At 53.0% G+C, this 17,748-nt stretch overlaps 2 protein-coding genes across 4 annotated transcripts in view; one reads left to right on the plus strand and one right to left on the minus strand.

The window, feature by feature from the left end:
• Positions 1-107: 107 nt before the first annotated feature.
• HRC (histidine rich calcium binding protein) lies at positions 108-4,007 on the minus strand. Its single transcript, XM_044759656.2, has 6 exons — positions 1,971-4,007; positions 1,822-1,892; positions 1,220-1,288; positions 928-982; positions 431-467; positions 108-246 (listed from the first exon to the last, which is right to left on the minus strand). The coding sequence occupies exons 1-6, from the start codon at positions 3,760-3,762 to the stop codon at positions 210-212; spliced, it is 2,061 nt and encodes a 686-aa protein (XP_044615591.2). The 5' UTR covers positions 3,763-4,007; the 3' UTR covers positions 108-209.
• Positions 4,008-5,370: 1,363 nt separating this feature from the next.
• Positions 5,371-17,748, plus strand: part of TRPM4 (transient receptor potential cation channel subfamily M member 4) — a 40,779-nt gene continuing 28,401 nt past the window's right edge. Inside the window, exons 1-9 of one of the 3 annotated variants that reach the window (XM_044759651.2) lie at positions 5,371-5,527; positions 5,838-5,905; positions 9,955-10,129; positions 10,465-10,645; positions 10,853-11,016; positions 11,509-11,692; positions 15,993-16,054; positions 16,172-16,363; positions 16,845-16,944. In XM_044759651.2, the coding sequence (XP_044615586.1) occupies positions 5,504-5,527; positions 5,838-5,905; positions 9,955-10,129; positions 10,465-10,645; positions 10,853-11,016; positions 11,509-11,692; positions 15,993-16,054; positions 16,172-16,363; positions 16,845-16,944 (1,150 nt within the window). In that variant the 5' untranslated portion in view covers positions 5,371-5,503. Of the gene's footprint in view, positions 5,528-5,837; positions 5,906-9,954; positions 10,130-10,464; positions 10,646-10,852; positions 11,017-11,508; positions 11,693-15,992; positions 16,055-16,171; positions 16,364-16,844; positions 16,945-17,748 lie in introns of those variants that run through there. The other 2 variants (XM_070499500.1, XM_070499499.1) reach the window with 2 other exon arrangements.

Raw genomic sequence — 17,748 nt, forward strand, 5'->3', positions numbered from 1 at the left:
ACCACCTCGGGGACCAGGCTCTGCCTCCCTCAGACCCACGAGTTCAAGTCCCCAGTCCCCACCCGCGTTCCCCGGTGCCCTGACTATCCAGACCCCACACCTGACAGTGTGGCTTTAGGGAAGCACGTTTATTCAGAGAAATAAATATGGCTCGTGAAGGGGGTTTGGAGGGCTGGGGAGGTATGTCTGCGCGCAGCCACGCGGCCAGGTCAGGGTTCCGGAGTTTCCAGCATGTCCGCCAGGGCTCTGGAGAGAAGGACGCAAAGGTCAGTCTCTGTCCGAAGCTCACCCCAGGGCGCTTACAGATCGTTAACTTGCTCATTTCACCGACAGGGAAATGGAGTCCCAGGGTGCTCCAATAACTCATGGTGGGATAGCGCCACTCTAAACAGGGCCCTTAAAGTCCTCCCCCCCCCCCCCCCCCACTTACTGGTACAGGGACGAGGAGAAATAGTCGACGTAGCTTCCTGTGGGACAGAGGAGAGAAGAGGCTTTAGGGATCCTCCACGGGCGAAATTAGGGGGCCGCTTTTCACTCAGTCCGGGATCAGGACTAGCTCTGCCCCCTTTTTCCTAATTCCTTCTACAAACTAGATTCCTTCTATTGGAACTCCTTTGAAAGCCCCTCTCCTTCCTCCTTGCTCTGGGTGTCCCCATTCTCCAGTATTCTGCTTGCTCTGACCCTGCCCACTGGGTTCTAGGCGCACCCCTCAACCCTCCACCCACTCTTGCCTCTTAGGCTTCGGAATCCATGCCCATCCTTCCCTGCGTCCAGACCCTGCCCCTCCGTGCTGGCCCTGCTCCACCCATAGACTCAGCTCTGGCCACGCCTCCCCGCTTAGCCCCGCCCCAAGCCTTATGGGCCCGCCCCTCCGACTTGGCTCCGCCCCCGCCAGGGTTGGCCTCTCTGGGCCCCGCCCACGCTCACCTGGACTGCAGACCGTTTCGCAGACCAGCGGGCAGAGGTAGCAGAACTGGCAGTGCTGGGGGCGGGGATGGGGAGAGAGTGAGCGCTGGGATGGGGTTAGGGGCGGAGTCGGGAGGGAGGCGGCGGCTGTACAGCGGCCAGAGGTGGAGGGTCAGGTCAGGGGCAGGATGGGCTGTGGAGTCAGGGCTGCATCAGCGGTGAGGGCAGAGGCCAGGCTTTGGGACCAGGGATGTTCCGATGGTTCTGGGACATCCTGGGGCCTGGTGGAGCCTGGCGTCGGGGGAAGTCTCACCTGGCACTGGTCACAGTGCTCTCCCATGTTCTCCTCGTCGCAGTGACAGTTCTCACATTCCGTGCACCGCTGGGGACCGGAGGGGGCTGATTAGGTGGAAACCCTAATCCCTCCTGCTAGTCGACTGCCCCGCCCCCTGGAAAATTCCCCAACTCCTCATCCTCGTACCTCCAACACTGACTTCAGGATCTTCCCCCAAACCCGCTTTCCTCCTCCCTCATTTCCCTATTGCAGGGTGACCCTATGTCCCCTGTCACTGTGGGCTGGACCTGCGCTCTCTTCACCCCCTATCTCCTATTCTCCCCACAGCCTTTCAGTCCCCAGTCCTGTCCCACATGCCCCCGACTCTGCCACGGACCCTCCTCTTGGTCCCCACATCCGCAGGTGCAGCTCAGGCCTCACTGTCTCTTTCCTGGATCATTGCCCCACCCTCCTCCCTGGTCTCCTGGCCTCCAGTCTGTCCCCCACATTGCCCCAGAAGTATCTTTGTTCCCTCAGAACTGCCCCTGCCCCTCCTTTACTCAGCGTCCCCTAAGGTACCCCTGAGCCCTGGGCCAGATTCCAGGGACTGGTTGGTAGATGGATCTGGGCTAGGGACGTACATTGCAGAAGGTGCAGTAGCCACACAGGGACCCTGGCTGGTAGTTCCCGTACTCCTGGGCATCCTGTGGACCTGTGGGGACAGGAGGGCAGCAGTGACCCAGGCTGACTCTGCCCCCCCCCGCCCCCCCCCCCCAGCCAGATGGCTTACCAGTGTCTTCCTCACTCTCCTCACTGGAGGCACCTCCAGCCACCTCCTTCCTGGCCCGTGGGTTGGGGATGATGGTGAAGGGGAGCTCATCTTCCTCGTCTTCTTCCTCCCGGTGCTCTTGGCTCAGTGGAGCCCGAAGCTCAGCCCTCTCTCCCCTCCTCTCCTCCTCCTCCTCCTCCTCCTGGCTCAGGCTGACACCATGACCTTCCTCTTCCTCTTCCTCATCCTCCTGACCCAGGCTGCCATGATGGGTGCCTTCTCCCAGCTCTAAGCCTTCATCATCTTCCTCCTGGGAGCTGTGGTCCTCTTCCTTCTCCTCTTCCTCTTCCTCCTCAGAGTCTCCGCCCCTGAAATGGCTTCTATCCTTGACCCCCGTGTGCCCTGGGGGCTGGTGGCTACTTTCCTCTTTGATGGACCCTCTGTGGCCAGTCCCTTCATCTCTGTGGCCTTCTTGCCCATGGCTGGGAGCCTGGTGGCCAAGCTTGGCAGAAATGTCCTCATCTTCCTCCTTGGGGACTCCGTGGTGGTGATGGCCAGGGACTGCTGTTTCATACTCATCTGGGAAGTCCTCTTCCTCAGAGCTCTTGTGGCCTTCGGGTTGGTGGCTCGCAACATGGTGGCTGAACTTGACTGTGATCTCCTCCTCTTCCTCCTCGTCCTCATCTCCAAGGCCATGGTGGGTATGTCTGGCAACTTTGTGCCAATGTTCAGTGGACTCATCCTCATCTTCCTCATCTCCATGGTCTCGGTGCCCATGGCTGGGGACATGATGGTGATGTTCATCTGAGGCATCTTCATCCTCTTCCTTCCCATGGCCTTGGTACCTGTGGGCCTGGCGTCTGTACTCAGTAGCGACGTCATCATCATCATCATCATCTTCATCATCATCTTCTTCTTCTCCTTCCTGGCCTTGGTGTCTGTGGCCAGGGACATGATGGTGATGTTCATCTGAGGCATCTTCATCCTCTTCCTTCCCATGGCCTTGGTGCCTGTGGGCCTGGCGTCTGTACTCAGTAGCGACGTCATCATCATCATCATCATCATCATCATCATCTTCATCATCTTCTTCTTCTCCTTCCTGGCCTTGGTGTCTGTGGCCAGGGACATGATGGTGATGTTCATCTGAGGCATCTTCATCCTCTTCCTTCCCGTGGCCTTGGTGTCTGTGGGCCTGGTGTCCGTACTCAGTGGAGACACCCCCCTCCTCCTCATCTTCCCCATCATCCTCTTCTCCTCTGTGGCCTTGGTGTACATGCCTGATGATACGATGATGACGCTCACTGGACACAACTTCGTCCTCATCCTCATCTTGGTGGCCATGACTCCTGTGGCTGGGGAAGTGGTGCCCATGCTCGGCCGAATCATCCAGGTCTTTGTTCCCATGGTCTCTGTGCCCATGGGCCTGCTGAGCATGCTCTGTGAAGACCTCCTCCTCAGAGACATTCTCATCCCCAGCCTCATCGCCTTGGTACCTGTGGCCTTGGACTCGGTGACCGTGTTCCCTGGAGACATATTCATCCGCTTCTTTGTGGTCTCTGTGGCTCTGGAATTGATGCCCACTCTCTTTGGAAACATCCTTGTTCTCATGTCCATGGCCTCTCTGGCTGTGGATGGGATGGCCAAACTCAGCAGACCCGTCCTCTGAGGGCCCTGAGACTCCTGCATGGTCGTCCCAGTTGCTGGGGCCCGGCCCAGCCCCTCTCAGCTGCTGGGTCATGGCAGGGGGGAGGAGCAGGCTGGCCACGGCAGCCCAGAGGAGAGAGGTGTGCAGCCATGGCACACGGTGGCCCATGGGGACCAACAGGGAGCAGAGCTTCTCCCAGGGCTGGCTCCAGCTGCTGCTGCGGCTGCGTGGATGAATGTTGGGGTCCTTGTCCCTTTTGGGGTCCTCCTCTTTCTCTCTTTCCGTGGCTTTCCTTTGCTGTGTCTCTCACCACCTCTGCCTGTCTGCCTTCCCCTGGCCCTCACTGCCAGGCTCTGGACAGCCCTCTGAGGCAGAGTCAGGAGCCCCCTGACCCCCCTCTCAGGCCCTCCCTCCCACTTCCCAGCCAATAGGGTCTCTCCCCGCCCCTCTCTGTGGCTAAATTTACTCTGAGCCCTGAGTTATTCTGGGCCAGTCCCCGCCTGCCCCTCCCCCCTGCTGGGGAGGGGGTGTGTGAAGGGGTCTCCTTGGCCAGGAGAGGAGGACCAAGGGACTTAACTTTAGACCGCCAACAAGTTCATGTCTGGCAGCTGCAAAGACAACACCTAGACTTCTAGCTGGCCAAGTTGGGGCAGCCTGAGGCACCTGGGGTGTCAGGGGGGACCCTCTGAGGGAGAGACCCCTGACATGGAAGGATTGGGATTAGATTTGGGGCCAGAGTTTCCGGCCAGAATGGGACCCATTGCTGAGAGAATGGATGCCAGTATGGAGGCCCTGGAGGTGGGGAAAGGAACGCTGCTCCCAGCCCCGGTACTCATGACCTCCTGTCCCTGGAACTCAGATCCCAGGGCAGGGGACCCGGCCAGGCCAGGGCTATAAATACAGCAAGGAGGGTGGGGGGCTCAGGTTACCCAGTGGCCGCAGCTGTCCCTGTCAGAGAGAGCCAGCAGGACACATGTGGCCCTGGCTGCCTGTTGTCACTATCTCCCACTCCTCATCCTGTCACTGTCGCCCTTGCTCTTGTGTCCCCATCCCTCTTTACGGGTCTCTCTCTCTCGTGGTTCCTTCACCCACTCTCTCAGGGTCCCCATCCCCTCTCCCCTTCTCACTCTGAGTGTCTGCCCCTCACCCAAGTCTTTGTTTCTTTCTCTCTCTCTGGTCAGTATACCACCCCCCAAATCTCTGTTCCCTCCTCTTTCTAATTCTCTGCCTCCTACCTAAGTCTTTGTGCCCCCATCTAGGGTCAATGTGCCACCTTCCCCCATCTCTGTCATCCCCCTGGGGAGCTGTCCCTCTGTCTCTGGGTCTCTGTCCCCACCTCTGAGTCTCTGCACTTCATCTAAGTCTTTCTCTCTCTTTTGGTCAATGTACCTCTCTCCTCTGGATCTCTGGGCCTCTCTTTCTGATTCTCTGCTTCTCACCTAAGCTTTTGTGTGCTCTCCTCCTCTAGGTCTGTCCCCCTCTCCCTGGGTCTCCATCTCCATATCTCTGGGTCCCTGTCCCCCTCTCTCTGGGTCCCCATCACACCCTCTCTCTGGGTCCCTGTCCCTCTCTCTGGGTCCCTGTCCCCCTCTCTCTGGGTCCCCATCACCCCTCTCTCTGGGTCCCCATCACCCCTCTCTCTGGGTCCCCGTCCCCCTCTCTCTGGGTCCCCGTCCCCCTCTCTCTGGGTCCCCGTCCCCCTCTCTCTGGGTCTCTGTCTCGAAGTCCCGTCCGGCCCTCTGCCCCGCCTCCCGCTCTGCGTGTCTCCGAGACTCCCGCCCCCCCCAGACTTTGCCCCGCCCCAGGCAGGGCTGGAAAGTGGCGGATCCGGTTTGTCCGGGGCGGGTCTGGAACCCGGGTTCATAGACGGGATGTAAGGAACCGGATAGGTTGCGGCGGCTGCGGCAGCATGGTGGGCTCAGAGAAGGAACAGGTACAGCAACTGGACCCCCGGGACGGAGGGAACAGGGAGCTGGGGGCCTGGTCTCCTCGTTCCCAGAGAGGAGGGCGCTGGACACCCAGATTCTTGGGTCAGATGAAGGAGGGTGGGGGGGCCCGGACTCCTGGGTCTTTGTGGAGGGGTAGGAAGGGAGCTGGGAGGGGGTCGAGACTCCTGAGTCTGGGGGAGGAGGGCGCTGGGTCCCAGATTCCTGGGTCCCAGGGCGGGGCGCGGGGTGGGTGCCTCCGTGCCCCATAGGACTGAATGGGAGCCCCCCATTCCCACCCCTTGTTCCTGGCCCCAGAGCTGGATCCCCAAGATCTTCAGAAAGAAGACGTGCACGACGTTCATCGTTGACTCCACAGACCCGGGGTGAGGAGTTCGCCCCGGGACCGACCCCTGAGTGTCCCCGGCCCGCTAGCCCCGCCCACCTCAGACCCCGCCCTTCGGCCCCTCCCCCATGCCAGTCTCTGCGGACACTCCCAAGGGCGTTCCCTGGTGGTCCTCTCCCTCGGGCGGGTTTGGGTCTGTGCAGACACTTCCAAGTTCCCATTCTCTCGTTCAGGTTCAGTGTTAAGGGTCCGGGACTCGGTTCTGTTCTTTCCTTCCCCGTGTCTCTCCTATGCGTCTTTGTCTCCTTGTGCCACTTTCTCTTTTTCTTTTGGGTGTTTCTGTTGCATTCATTCATTCATTCATCCAGGAAACTTCACCGAGCGCTCCCGAGGGGGCATAATTTTCAGGAGCACAAGCCCGACCAAAGTTCAGATCTCCCCTGGGACACGTGCTGTGTGGCTTTGCGCAAACCGTTTCACCTCTCTGGGCCTCATCTGGGCATAAAAACAGGCCCTGTCTCCAGGGATTATTGGGAGAATGAAACAAGTTAATGCTTGTGATATTTATGGAACAATGCCCAGCACATAGTAAGCCCTGGAAAATATCAGCAATTCTCACTCTGGGGTAGCAGTTACGACTGTGGACAGGCCCCGTTGTTTGTGCTGGATGGCTGGGGACACCGAGTGAGTCAGTCGGGTATTTGCCCCCTTAAGGAGCTCCCTGCCTTCAGCGAAGGTCTCCCGATGGTTCTGAGTTTCTAGTTCTTTTTTAAAGATTTTATTTTTCCTTTTTCTCCCAAAGCCCCCCGAATACATAGTTGTATATTTTTAGATGTGGGTCCTTCTAGCTGTGGCATGTGGGACGCTGCCTCAGCATGGCCTGATGAGCGGTGCCATGTCCATACCCAGGATTCGAACCGGCGAAACCCTGGGCCGCCGCAGCGGAGCACGCGAACTTAACCACTCAGCCACGGGGCCGGTCCCTCTAGTTGTTCTTAAGACAATCTTTAGGGTGTAGGAAATGTCAACATTCCTAATTTAGTGTGTGTTTTGTTAGAAACATATTAGTGCAGTGTGGCTTGCAATCGTGTAGATAAACAGATATACATTGCTGCCGGCGAGTGCCCAAAACCTTTTTGTCCCTGGAAGTGTGGTCAAGAAAGCTTAGGGACCTCTTGTCTGGCGGGAGGCGGACGATTGTAAGGCAAGGGGATGGGAACTGCAACGGATGCGCCACTGGACCCCAGGGGTGCAGAGAGGAGGCATCTGGCTAAGACTGGGGAGGGGTCACGGGGTGTCACTAATGGCTTCTGGAGGAGGATGGGCCCGTGAGGTGACATTTGAAGGACAAGTTGGAGCTTGACAGTTGAAGGTGGGCTAGAGAGGAGTGTGGACAGTGATCCCAGGGGCAGGAAGATCATGTGCAAATTGGCAATGTGGTGTGGCTTGAAAATGGAGCAGAGTTCAGGGAGCAAGGAGCGCTGTCGCGAGAGAGGAGGCCACAGACGAGGGCAGGGCCTCAAATGCCACCCTGCGGGGCTGGGACCTTGTGCTGGGGCACTGGGGAGCCACAGGAAGGGCAGGGTCAACTCTGGGTGTGGAAAGGCTCTCTAAGGGCTGTATGAGGATGAATAGGAGTTCAGGAAGCCAGGGAAGAGGCTGGGCGAGGGTCCGGGTGGGAGAGGAAGAGGCCTGAGTCAGGCCAGGACTGGGGGACACAGAGAGGAGGGGCAAGGGCAGGAGTGATGGATTTAGAGAGTGACGGGGGAAGGAAGGAGGATGGTATCTGGTTTGGGGTCTGGGAGACAGTGAGGTTGTCCCCGAGATGTGAGAACCCAGAAGGATGAGCAGGCTTGGCATATGTCGCCGAGCTCAGAGTGGGACTTCGTGCACAGGAGGGGCCTGGGGGGAACTGGGGGCGTTGCAGACCTGGGTCTGGGATTCAGGGAAAGATCTGAGACTTGAGAAGTCTTAGCCGTAGATGGCAAAGAAACTGGGGAAGGAGGGGATACGCCACAGGGGAAAAAATGTGAGAAGTCAGGGAGGTTGCAAACTGGCAGTTCTGTGGCCCAATGTTTTTGCATAGAAGAGCAGTTTTAACAACCTGTCTCTGAATGCCTCAAGACAAACATACCTGCCTGACATGATGGTGTCACATGGATGGTGACACATCCACTTGTCTGGAGCTTCTTTCTGTTAATGACTTGCCTGGCCCCTGGAGGCATCGATTTTGAGACCCGTGTAGGGAAGCTGGTGGGCCTTGCTCCCAGGAACACCTGTACTCAAGGGAGACAGAGGAAGAGAAAGGCACAGATAAGGTGGGCACAGAGCACCAGGGATGGGGCGCAGGTGTCCCCTGCCAAGGAGGAGGTTTTCTGGAATTGGAGCCCTCTAGCTGTGACCAGCTGCTTTGTGATAAAGTCAAATGAGACCTCAATACAGGCCATTGTATTTGGGGACACGCAGGTAATCACGGATCTTACAGAGAACAATTTCAGTTTGGGTGGCCGCACTGAGGAAGGGGAGGGTAGGACGTGAGGAATGCAGAGGGGGAGTCTGCCAGTGCTGTCCACCAGAACTTTCTGCGATGGTGGCAATGTTCTATATCCATGTCCAATATGGCAGCCACTGGCCACGTGTGGCTCCCGAGCACGTGAAATCTGGCCTGAGTGACTGAGGAACTGAATTTTTAATTGTATTGAATTTTAATTTATTTGGATATAAAGACTCCCATGTGGCTAGGGGCAACTGTATTGGACAGCACAGGTTCTAGAACATTCCATGAAGGAGTTTGGCCAGGCAAGGCTAGTGGGAAGTAGATGGAAGGGACCGAGGGGGTCCAGGGATGGGATTGAGATGGGTGAAAGGATCAAGTGGGTAAACTGAGGCATGACAGGACCCTGGAGGTAGACTCAGAAAGGAGGGGTGTGTCCCTCATTGTGGTTGGCCATTCTGTTAGTGTCTTGACAACTTCTGCCAAATCCATGTACCACCTGTGCTATTCTTTCCACAAAACTGGCCCTTCACTCACAGCTCACTCTGTTTACGTAATTGCGGGCAGGTCTCCCCCGATATCTGAATCCTTTCCAGAATTAGGGACCAAGGAGATCTAGATACGTTTTCAAATAAACCCCTCATTCCCCAAACTCATGTCACTTGCTCTTTAAGACTCAGGTGCCAATCCCATTTGGATGGCAAGGATACTTGTACATTTTTTTAGGGGGAAAAAAAGTTTCACATGTAATCACCATAAATGGAAAATCTGTTCCATTTGCCACAAAAAGAAAAAAAAAAAAAACCAAGCCATCAAAGACAATTACAATGCAAAGCAAAGGAAGGTATGTACCTTCTGGCTAGATGCTATTGCCAGCCCCATTTTCTGAGGCTGAGGCCAGCTCTTCTCTGTCAAAGAGTAGCGATGGGTTTGCCCTTAGAGATATTCCAGCACCGGCGGAGCCTCTCTCCTTGACTATAATCAGAGCTGAGAAAGGAATGACTTTCTCGCTGTGTTACTCACGGTTATTTAAAGCTCTGTGTGCAGTTCTGCAGAGGCCGCTCTCCCACTGGGTCTGGTATGCAGTTCTCATTTCAGGAATATTGCGTGATTTCATTGGCTCCTCATAGTTCCATGGAGTAGGCTGTGTTCTTACTGTCTTTCCGTTTGAGGAGGAAATTTAGTCTTAGAGAGGTGAAGCCACTTGCCCAAAGTCACACAGCACAGCCACTTGCGCGTGTGCACTTTCTGAACCACTCTCTGGATTTTCCTTTTTGTGGGGAATATCATCTGTTTCGACTAGGGGCAGCGGGGACCCCCCTCCCCCACCCCCTGCACTGCTCCATTTTGGGCCCTGCAGGCAACAGCGAGGGTGGGCCACAGCGGTGTCCTTCTGGTGGGCACTGTGACTGTGGCTGCCCTCCCGCGCCAGTCTGTCCCTCAGGCTGGTCGGAGCCAAGGAGGGGCAATGCCAGGGGCAGCTTGGACTGTGACTGCCTCTGGGGGCATGCAGAAATATGGAGACTTGTACGGGATTCTGGGGGTCGGTGGGGACAACCCTGGGGTTCATGCTCCCCCTCCCTCTTCCCCCTCAGGGGGACCTTGTGCCAGTGTGGGCGTCCCCGGAGTGCCCACCCGTCAGTGGCTGTGGAGGATGCTTTTGGGGCAGCTGTGGTGACTGTGTGGGACAGTGACTTGCACACCACGGAAAAGCCCACCGATGCCTACGGGGACCTGGACTTCCAGGGCGCCGGCCGCAAGGCCAGCAATGTGAGGCCTGCATGTGTGGGCAGGGCCAGGGTGGACCAGCGGGGTGGCACGCCTCAGGGGCTCCCAGAGCCAGGGTCTGGGGGTGCCCCAGCTGACTGCTGTGCCTCCCCATTTGCCCATCTCTGTCTTCACCTCTCTCTGGGTCTCTGTCCCCCTCTCTCTGGGTCTCTGTCCCTCTCTCTCTGGGTCTCTGTCTCCCTCTCTCTGGGTCTCTGTCCCCCTCTCTGTGGGTCTCTGTCCCTCTCTCTCTGGATCTCTGTCCTTCTCTCTCTGTCTCTGTCCCTTTCTGTGTCTCTGTCCTCCTCCCTGTGTCCCCTCCTCCTGTGTGTCCACAGTTCCTCCGGCTGTCTGACCGAACGGATCCAGCTACAATTTATAGTCTGGTCACTCGCACATGGGGCTTCCGGGTCCCGAACCTGGTGGTGTCAGTGTTGGGGGGATCGGTGGGCCCCACCCTCCAGACCTGGCTGCAGGACCTGCTGCGACGCGGGCTGGTGCGGGCTGCCCAGAGCACAGGTGACTGAGGGTGGGCGGGGGCTGAGGCCTCCTGGGCTGGGGCTGACTGCTCATCTCCCCCAGTTCTCTGGGATGCTGTCTCCCCACCATCTCTGTGTGTGGGTTTTTGTCTCACTCTCTATTCTCTCTCTTTCTCTCTCTCTCTCTCTGTGTCTACATACCTGTGTGTCTTTGGACCTCACCATCACTCTCTGTGTCTCTGTGTAGGGGCCTGGATTGTCACCGGGGGGCTGCACACAGGCATTGGCCGGCATGTTGGTGTGGCTGTGCGGGACCACCAGACAGCCAGTACTGGGGACAGCAAGGTGGTGGCCATGGGCGTGGCCCCCTGGGGTGTGGTTCGGAATAGAGAGAACCTCGTCAACCCCAAGGTTGGACTCAGGATCTTGGAAAAGGCGGGGCTGGGGACCCGGACTCCCGGGTGTGGGGGAGGCGGGGCAGGGGGATGGACTTCCGGGTCTGAGGGAGGAGGGGCTGGGGGCCTGGACTCCTGGGTCTGAGGGAGGAGGGGCTGGGGGATGGACCCCTGGGTCTGAGGGAGGAGGGGCTGGGGGCTGGACTCCTGGGTCTGAGGGAGGAGGGGCTGGGGGCCTGGACTCCAGGGTCTGAGGGAGGAGGGGCTGGGGTCCCGGACTCCTGGGTCTGAGGGAGGAGAGGCTGGGGCCTGGACCCCTGGGTCTGAGGGAGGAGGGGCTGGGGCCCGGACTCCTGGGTCTGAGGGAGGAGGGGCTGGGGCCCGGACTCCAGGGTCTGAGGGAAGAGGGAGTGGGGGCCTAGACTCCCAGGTCTGAGGGAGGAGGGGCTGGGGTCTGTCCTCCCGGCCCTGATGGAAAGACTCCCTGGTCTGGCCACTTGTCCCCCAGGGGTCGTTCCCTGCAAGGTACCAGTGGCACGGCGACCCTGAGGATGGGGTCCAGTTTCCCCTCGACTACAACTACTCGGCCTTCTTCCTGGTGGACGACGGCACCCACGGCCGCCTGGGTGGGGAGAACCGCTTCCGCCTGCGCTTCGAGTCCTACATCGCCCAGCAGAAGACGGGCTTGGGAGGTGAGTGGCTTCTTCCCCTCGCGACCCAAAGCTCAGGATCCTAGTGGTCCCGTCTGGTCGAAATTTGGGGGTTGCAGCAAGGAATTTCCTATGGTCAAGCGTCTTCGTCCAACATTTGCTGTCTTAAAAAAATCTTTATCTCGAAGTCTAAAATACACAAAAGTGGATGGCTTGATGAGTTTTTAACAAGCTGAACCCGCTTATGCAGCCAGCACCCAGATCAAGAAATAGATTATTTCCAGCCTCCAGAAGCCTTCTCCTCCTGCACCCAAGGGTCACCCCTATCCTTCTTCTAACAGCATGGAATGGTTCTGACCACGTTTCTGCTTCATATAAATGGAATTCTGCCCTCAGCACAGTTTTATCTGGCTTCTTGTATCCGATGTTATTTCTGTGAGATTCGTCATTGCATGAGTCGTAGTTTGTAAATAACCCACGGGCCAAAGAAGAAAGAAAAAGAAGCTAGAAAATGTTTTGAATCGAATGATAACGAATATATGACATACCATCACTTTTGGAATGCAGCTAATGCAATACTTAGAGGGAAATTCGTAGATTTAAATGCATAGATCAAAAAAGAAAAGAAGAAAGACTAAAAGTCAATGATTGAAGTTTTTTTTTTTTTTAAACCTAGCAACAGAACAGCAAATCAAATCTAGGGAAAGTAAAAACAAGGAAATAATCAAGACAAGGCAGCAACTGATAAAATAGAAACAAATGTGCCGTGCAGAAAATCAACTCAAACAAAAGCTGCTTCTTTGTAAACATTTCCTGTATTTAAAAAAGCGTCCACTTAATTCTTAAACTTTACTTAGCTTTTTGGCAACTTTAATCTTATTTTTAAAATTATCATACACTAAAACCAACTTTTGGGAGTGTATGGTTTTGTGAGTTTTCGCACATTTAGTGATCTATGTGAGCATTTCCACAATCAGGACACAGACCAGTTACCATGAATGCATTCCTTTTGTACCCGACCCCTGGCAGTCACTGATCTGTTCTCCATCACTCTAGTTTTCTCTTTTCCGGAAGGTCCTATAAATGGAATAATATAATACACGACCTTTTGAGACTAGCTTCTTTCACTCAACATAATGTATTATGGCAGCTTTAATATAGGCTCATTGGAACAAATCAAAACAAACGAAGATGTATCAAGAAAAAGTTAATGATCTTCCTTTCTCAGCTCCAACCCCCTCTACTGGGGTAATCAGTGTTATATAGTTTTGAGTTTATCCTTTTGTACCTTTCTCTATGCTTATAAAATCCTATGTAATTATATTTCCACCTGTATAGTGTTTCTTTCTTTTTTGTATTATACATATACATCTTACACTTTCTTATGACCATCTCTTTTTTTTCCCCTTTTTCTCCCCAAAGCCCCCCAGTACATAGTTGTATATTTTTAGTTGTGGGTCCTTCTTAGCTGTGGCATGTGGGATGCTGCCTCAGCGTGGCTTGATGAACAGTGCCATGTCTGCGCCCAGGATCTGAACCAGCAAAACCCTGGGCTGCTGAAGTGGAGTGTAGGAACTTAACCACTCGGCCACAGGGCTGGCCCCTATGACCATCTCTTTAGGTCCAAACTTCTCTATCTTGCATCTCCTTCTAATAGTTGCATCATATTCCTTGGTAACAGATGTGGCACCTGTTATGTAAAATTTTCTCAGTTGATGGATACTTAAAGTTCTACCAGCGTTTGGCACTACAAACAATGCTGAATAACTATCTTTGTGTGGACATCTGTAATTACATACGGGTGTTTTAAATTATGTACAGTAGATTCCCGCAGTGAGATTGCTGTGTATCTGTATTAACAGATAGTACTAGAAAACTTTCTAAAAATTTGTAGCAATTTTCATGCCCATCAAGAATGTGTGAGGGTTCCTTTTCTGCCTAGTCTCAACCAGGTCTGGATATTCTTTTTTTTTTTCTTTTAGAAAGCAAACATTTCTCATGCTGATTCCCCATTTTCATTCTTGACCATTTTTAAAAAAAATTCCTTCTTCTTTTTTTTTCAGGGAAAGATTTTCTCTGAGCCAACATCTGTTGCCAGTCTTCCTCTTTTTTCTTCTCTTTTTTCCTCCCCAAAGCCCCAGTATGTAATTGTATATTCTAGTTGTAAGTCCTTCTGGTTCTTCCATGTGAGCTGCTGCCAAAACATGGCTACTGACAGACAAGTGGTGTGGTTCTGCCTGGGATCCAAACCCACGCTGCCGAAGTGGAGACGATGATCTTAACCACGAGGCCATCAGAGCTGGCTCAGCTCTGGATATTCTTGCTTTAGGTTTTTTTTTTTTTTGCCAATCTGATGGGTGAAAAGTGACGTCTCGCTTTCAATTTGATTTTTTTAACTTATTCAGCCACTGTTAAAAGATATAAACCTATATTTTGTCAGCCAATCGGATTTCCTTGATTATGAACTGTCTATTGATATCCTTTGCACACTTTCGAGTTGGGTTATTTCTTTCTCATCTTTTTGTGGGAATTCTTTGTCTCCTGTCGATAGCTATGCTTTGACTGTTAGATGTATTGTAACATTTTTAAAACATACTTTAATTATGCTATTTCCGTAAAAATTCTACCATTTTTAAGAGGTTAGACATTTTTGTTGTTTCTTTTAGAGCCTCTCGGTTTCCTGTCTTTTTAGAAAAGTCCATCCCACTCCAACACTATACAAATATTATCTGTAGGTCTTCTTTTTAATATCTTATGTTTAGACCATTAATCCATCTGGAAATGATTTTTACATGTTTTGAGGTAGGGAATCTGCATTTCTTTTCTTCCAGATGGGAAGCCATGTTTTCTTCATGACTATTTAATAAATAAACCATCTTTTTCTGGCTGAATTGAAGTGCCACTTTTTTTTTTTTGAGGAAGATTAGCCCTGAGCCAGCATCTGCCACCAATACCCCTCTTTTTTCTGAGGAAGACTGGCCCTGACTAACATCCGTGCTCATGTTCCTCTACTTTATATGTGGGACGCCTACCACAGCATGGCTTGCCAAGTGGTGCCATGTCCGCACCCAGGATCCGAACCGGTGAACCCTGGGCCACCAAAGTGGAATGTGTGCACTTAACCGTTGCGCCACTGGGCCAGCCCTGAAGTGCCACTTTTATATATTGAGTTCCTGTATATGTTAAAATCCGCTTCTGAAACTTTTTCTCTTCTACCTCTCTGTCTATTCCTGTGCCAAAACTATGTTTTGATTACAGCAGTTTAATCTGTTTGAATATATATTAGGGAACATTCTCCCTCACTGTCCTTTTTCAAAAATTTCTTGGCTCTTCTCTGGTATTTATTTTTCCATATGAATTTTAAAATTATCTTATTCTATTAAAAAAAAAAAGAAAAAGAAAAACACCTCCAAACTCCTCCTACTCCCCCTTCCCCCAAACTGTATTGAATTTATGTTACTTTGTAACAGGTCGACATGGTATTAGTTTTTCCATTTATTCAGACCTTGTCCTTAAATAAAGTTTATCCAATTTCTTCATAAAAATCTCATGCCTTTCTGGATGAATTAAGTCCCAAATATTTTATCAAAACATGAATGGGATACATATTATTACTAGTTTGGAGAAAAATTTTTTATTTTTGTATATTTTTCTTGTGTCAATCCTCTTACCAAATTCTTTTTATTAATATTTATTTATTTTGAGTGGAGTCTCTCCAGTTTTCTGAGAATATAAATCATGTTTTCTTCACATAGATACCTTTGTCTCTTCCAGCTTAAAAAAAAAACACCAGTTTTCATTCCAATGATTTCATTTTCTTGCTTTATTACATTAGGTCAAAACTCCCAGATGAGTGTGAACAGTAGTAATGTTGTCACGTTTCTTTTTTTTTGTTGTTTCTTATTTTAATGGGAATAGAGTTAGTATAAAACTATCTTATATCCTTTTGCTATTGGCCTTTGATAAATATCTTTATTGTGTTTGGATGGTCCTTTTTAGTCCTTATTTCCTTCATTTTCTCTTTGAACTTTCATCCTCTCCTGGTTCCCGGGTGGTTAATCAATTACAGGATTGACTCACACCAGAAATACCTGCCTCATTTGGAAGCCCAGGAGCTCGGGCCCCCAGCCCGCTACCTCCCTTGGGAAGTGGGGCATTACTGTCTTCAAAATCTGGCCCCTCCAATGTGCTCGAAGACATGACAATTCCCATAAACCTCAGGACGGAGGGTTAGGCAGAAGCCAACATTTGCCCCAGGGACTCCTGGGAAATGTAGTTCTCTCCCATCCTTGGCAAAGGCTGATGGGAGATGACCAAGCCCCCGGATCTCTTCTTTCCTCAGGGACTGGAATTGACATCCCTGTCTTCCTCCTCCTGATCAACGGTGATGAGAAGATGCTGGAGGTATAGGGGTCTGGACTCCTGGGTCCTGAGTCTTTGGGGAGGAGGGTCTGTAAGTCTGGACTCCAGGTGGGGTGAATACCTGCCTTCCGTGACCTGACTCCCCGCTTTATCCTGTAGCGGATAGAGAATGCCACACAGGCTCAGCTCCCCTGCCTCCTGGTGGCTGGGTCTGGGGGAGCTGCAGACTGCCTGGCAGAGATCCTGGAAGACACTCTGGCTCCAGGGAGTGGAGGGGGCAGGCGACGTGAAGTTCGAGATTGGATTAAGCGTTTCTTCCCCAAAGGGGACCCTGAGGTTCTGGAGGCCCAGGTATGACATTAGGGGCCAAACCCTGGATCCTGAGATGGGAGGGAGCTGGGGACCTGGGCCCCAGGGTTTTGAGAGATGGGGGTGCTGACGACTTGGAGTCCTGGATCCAAGGGAAGGGGGGAATGGGGGCCCAGACTTGTGGATTTGAGGGAGGAGGGGCTGGGGACCTGGACTCCCAGGTCAGAGGGAGGAGGGGCTGGGGGCCTGGACTCCTGGGTGTGAGGGAGGAGGGGCTGGGGGCCTGGACTCCTGGGTCTGAGGGAGGAGGGGCTGGGGCTGGACCCCTGGGTCTGAGGGAGGAGGGGCTGGGGCTGGACTCCCAGGTCTGAGGGAGGAGGGGCTGGGCCCAGACTCCTGGGTCTGAGGGAGGAGGGGCTGGGGGCCTGGACTCCTGTGCCCTGGAGGGGAATGGTCTCCTGTGTCTCTGTGGACAGGGCTCTGGAGGAGTTGGGCTGGGGATGCAGACTTTGGTGTTTTGCAGGTGGAGAAAATCATGACCCGGAAGGAGCTGCTGACAGTCTACTCAGCCGAAGACGGCCCTGAGGAGTTTGAGACCATCGTTCTGAAGGCCCTTGTCAAGGGTAAGACGCCCAAATCCTTCCCCTCTTTCAGCTCAATTTTGGACTCCTTTCCTGGCCTGGCCACTTTATCCATCTTCTCTAAGCTAAGGTCTGTGCCCCTTTTTATCTCTTTTCTATTATCTTTCCCCTTTTCAGTGTTTCTTGGGGCTTTGCACGATGCTATTTGGACAGTTTTCCCAGGATACTGTCATTATGTTCCAACACTGCTTTCCTTCTGTTTGATCCATCCATCCATATGTACATTGATCTCTCTGTCTTTCCATCTACGCATTATTTCATTCATTCTTCATTCTTCCATCCATCTATCCATCGATCTTGCCATCCCCCATCCATTGATAATTCCATCCACTCATAATCCATCCATCCATCCATTCTTCCATCTATTCATTCACCCACCCACCCTTTCTTCCTTTCTATATGTGTTAAGCACTGAGGGATAGGGGAGTTAGAGATGAACCAAAGCACTGCCTCCCAGTGGGGAACTCCTGACATTTCATTAGAAATGGTAAACTCAGGGGTCGGCCCGGTGGTGTAGTGGTTAAGTTCACGCACTCTGCTTCGGTGGCCCAGGGTTCTCAGGTTCGGATCTCGGGCGCAGACCTACACACAGCTCATCAAGCCATGCTGTGGCAGTGTCCCATATACAAAATAGAGGAAGATTGGCACAGATGTTAGTTCAAAGACAATCTTCCTCACCAAAAAAAAAAAAAAAAGAGAGAGAGAGAGAAAAAAAGGAATGGCAACTGAGAGGAAGGAAGGATGAAAACCAAGGTATGGAGCATAATGGCTACATGGTAGAGGCTG

This window comes from Equus asinus, chromosome 26, assembly GCF_041296235.1.
Source record: "Equus asinus isolate D_3611 breed Donkey chromosome 26, EquAss-T2T_v2, whole genome shotgun sequence".
Taxonomy (NCBI): Eukaryota; Metazoa; Chordata; class Mammalia; order Perissodactyla; family Equidae; genus Equus; species Equus asinus.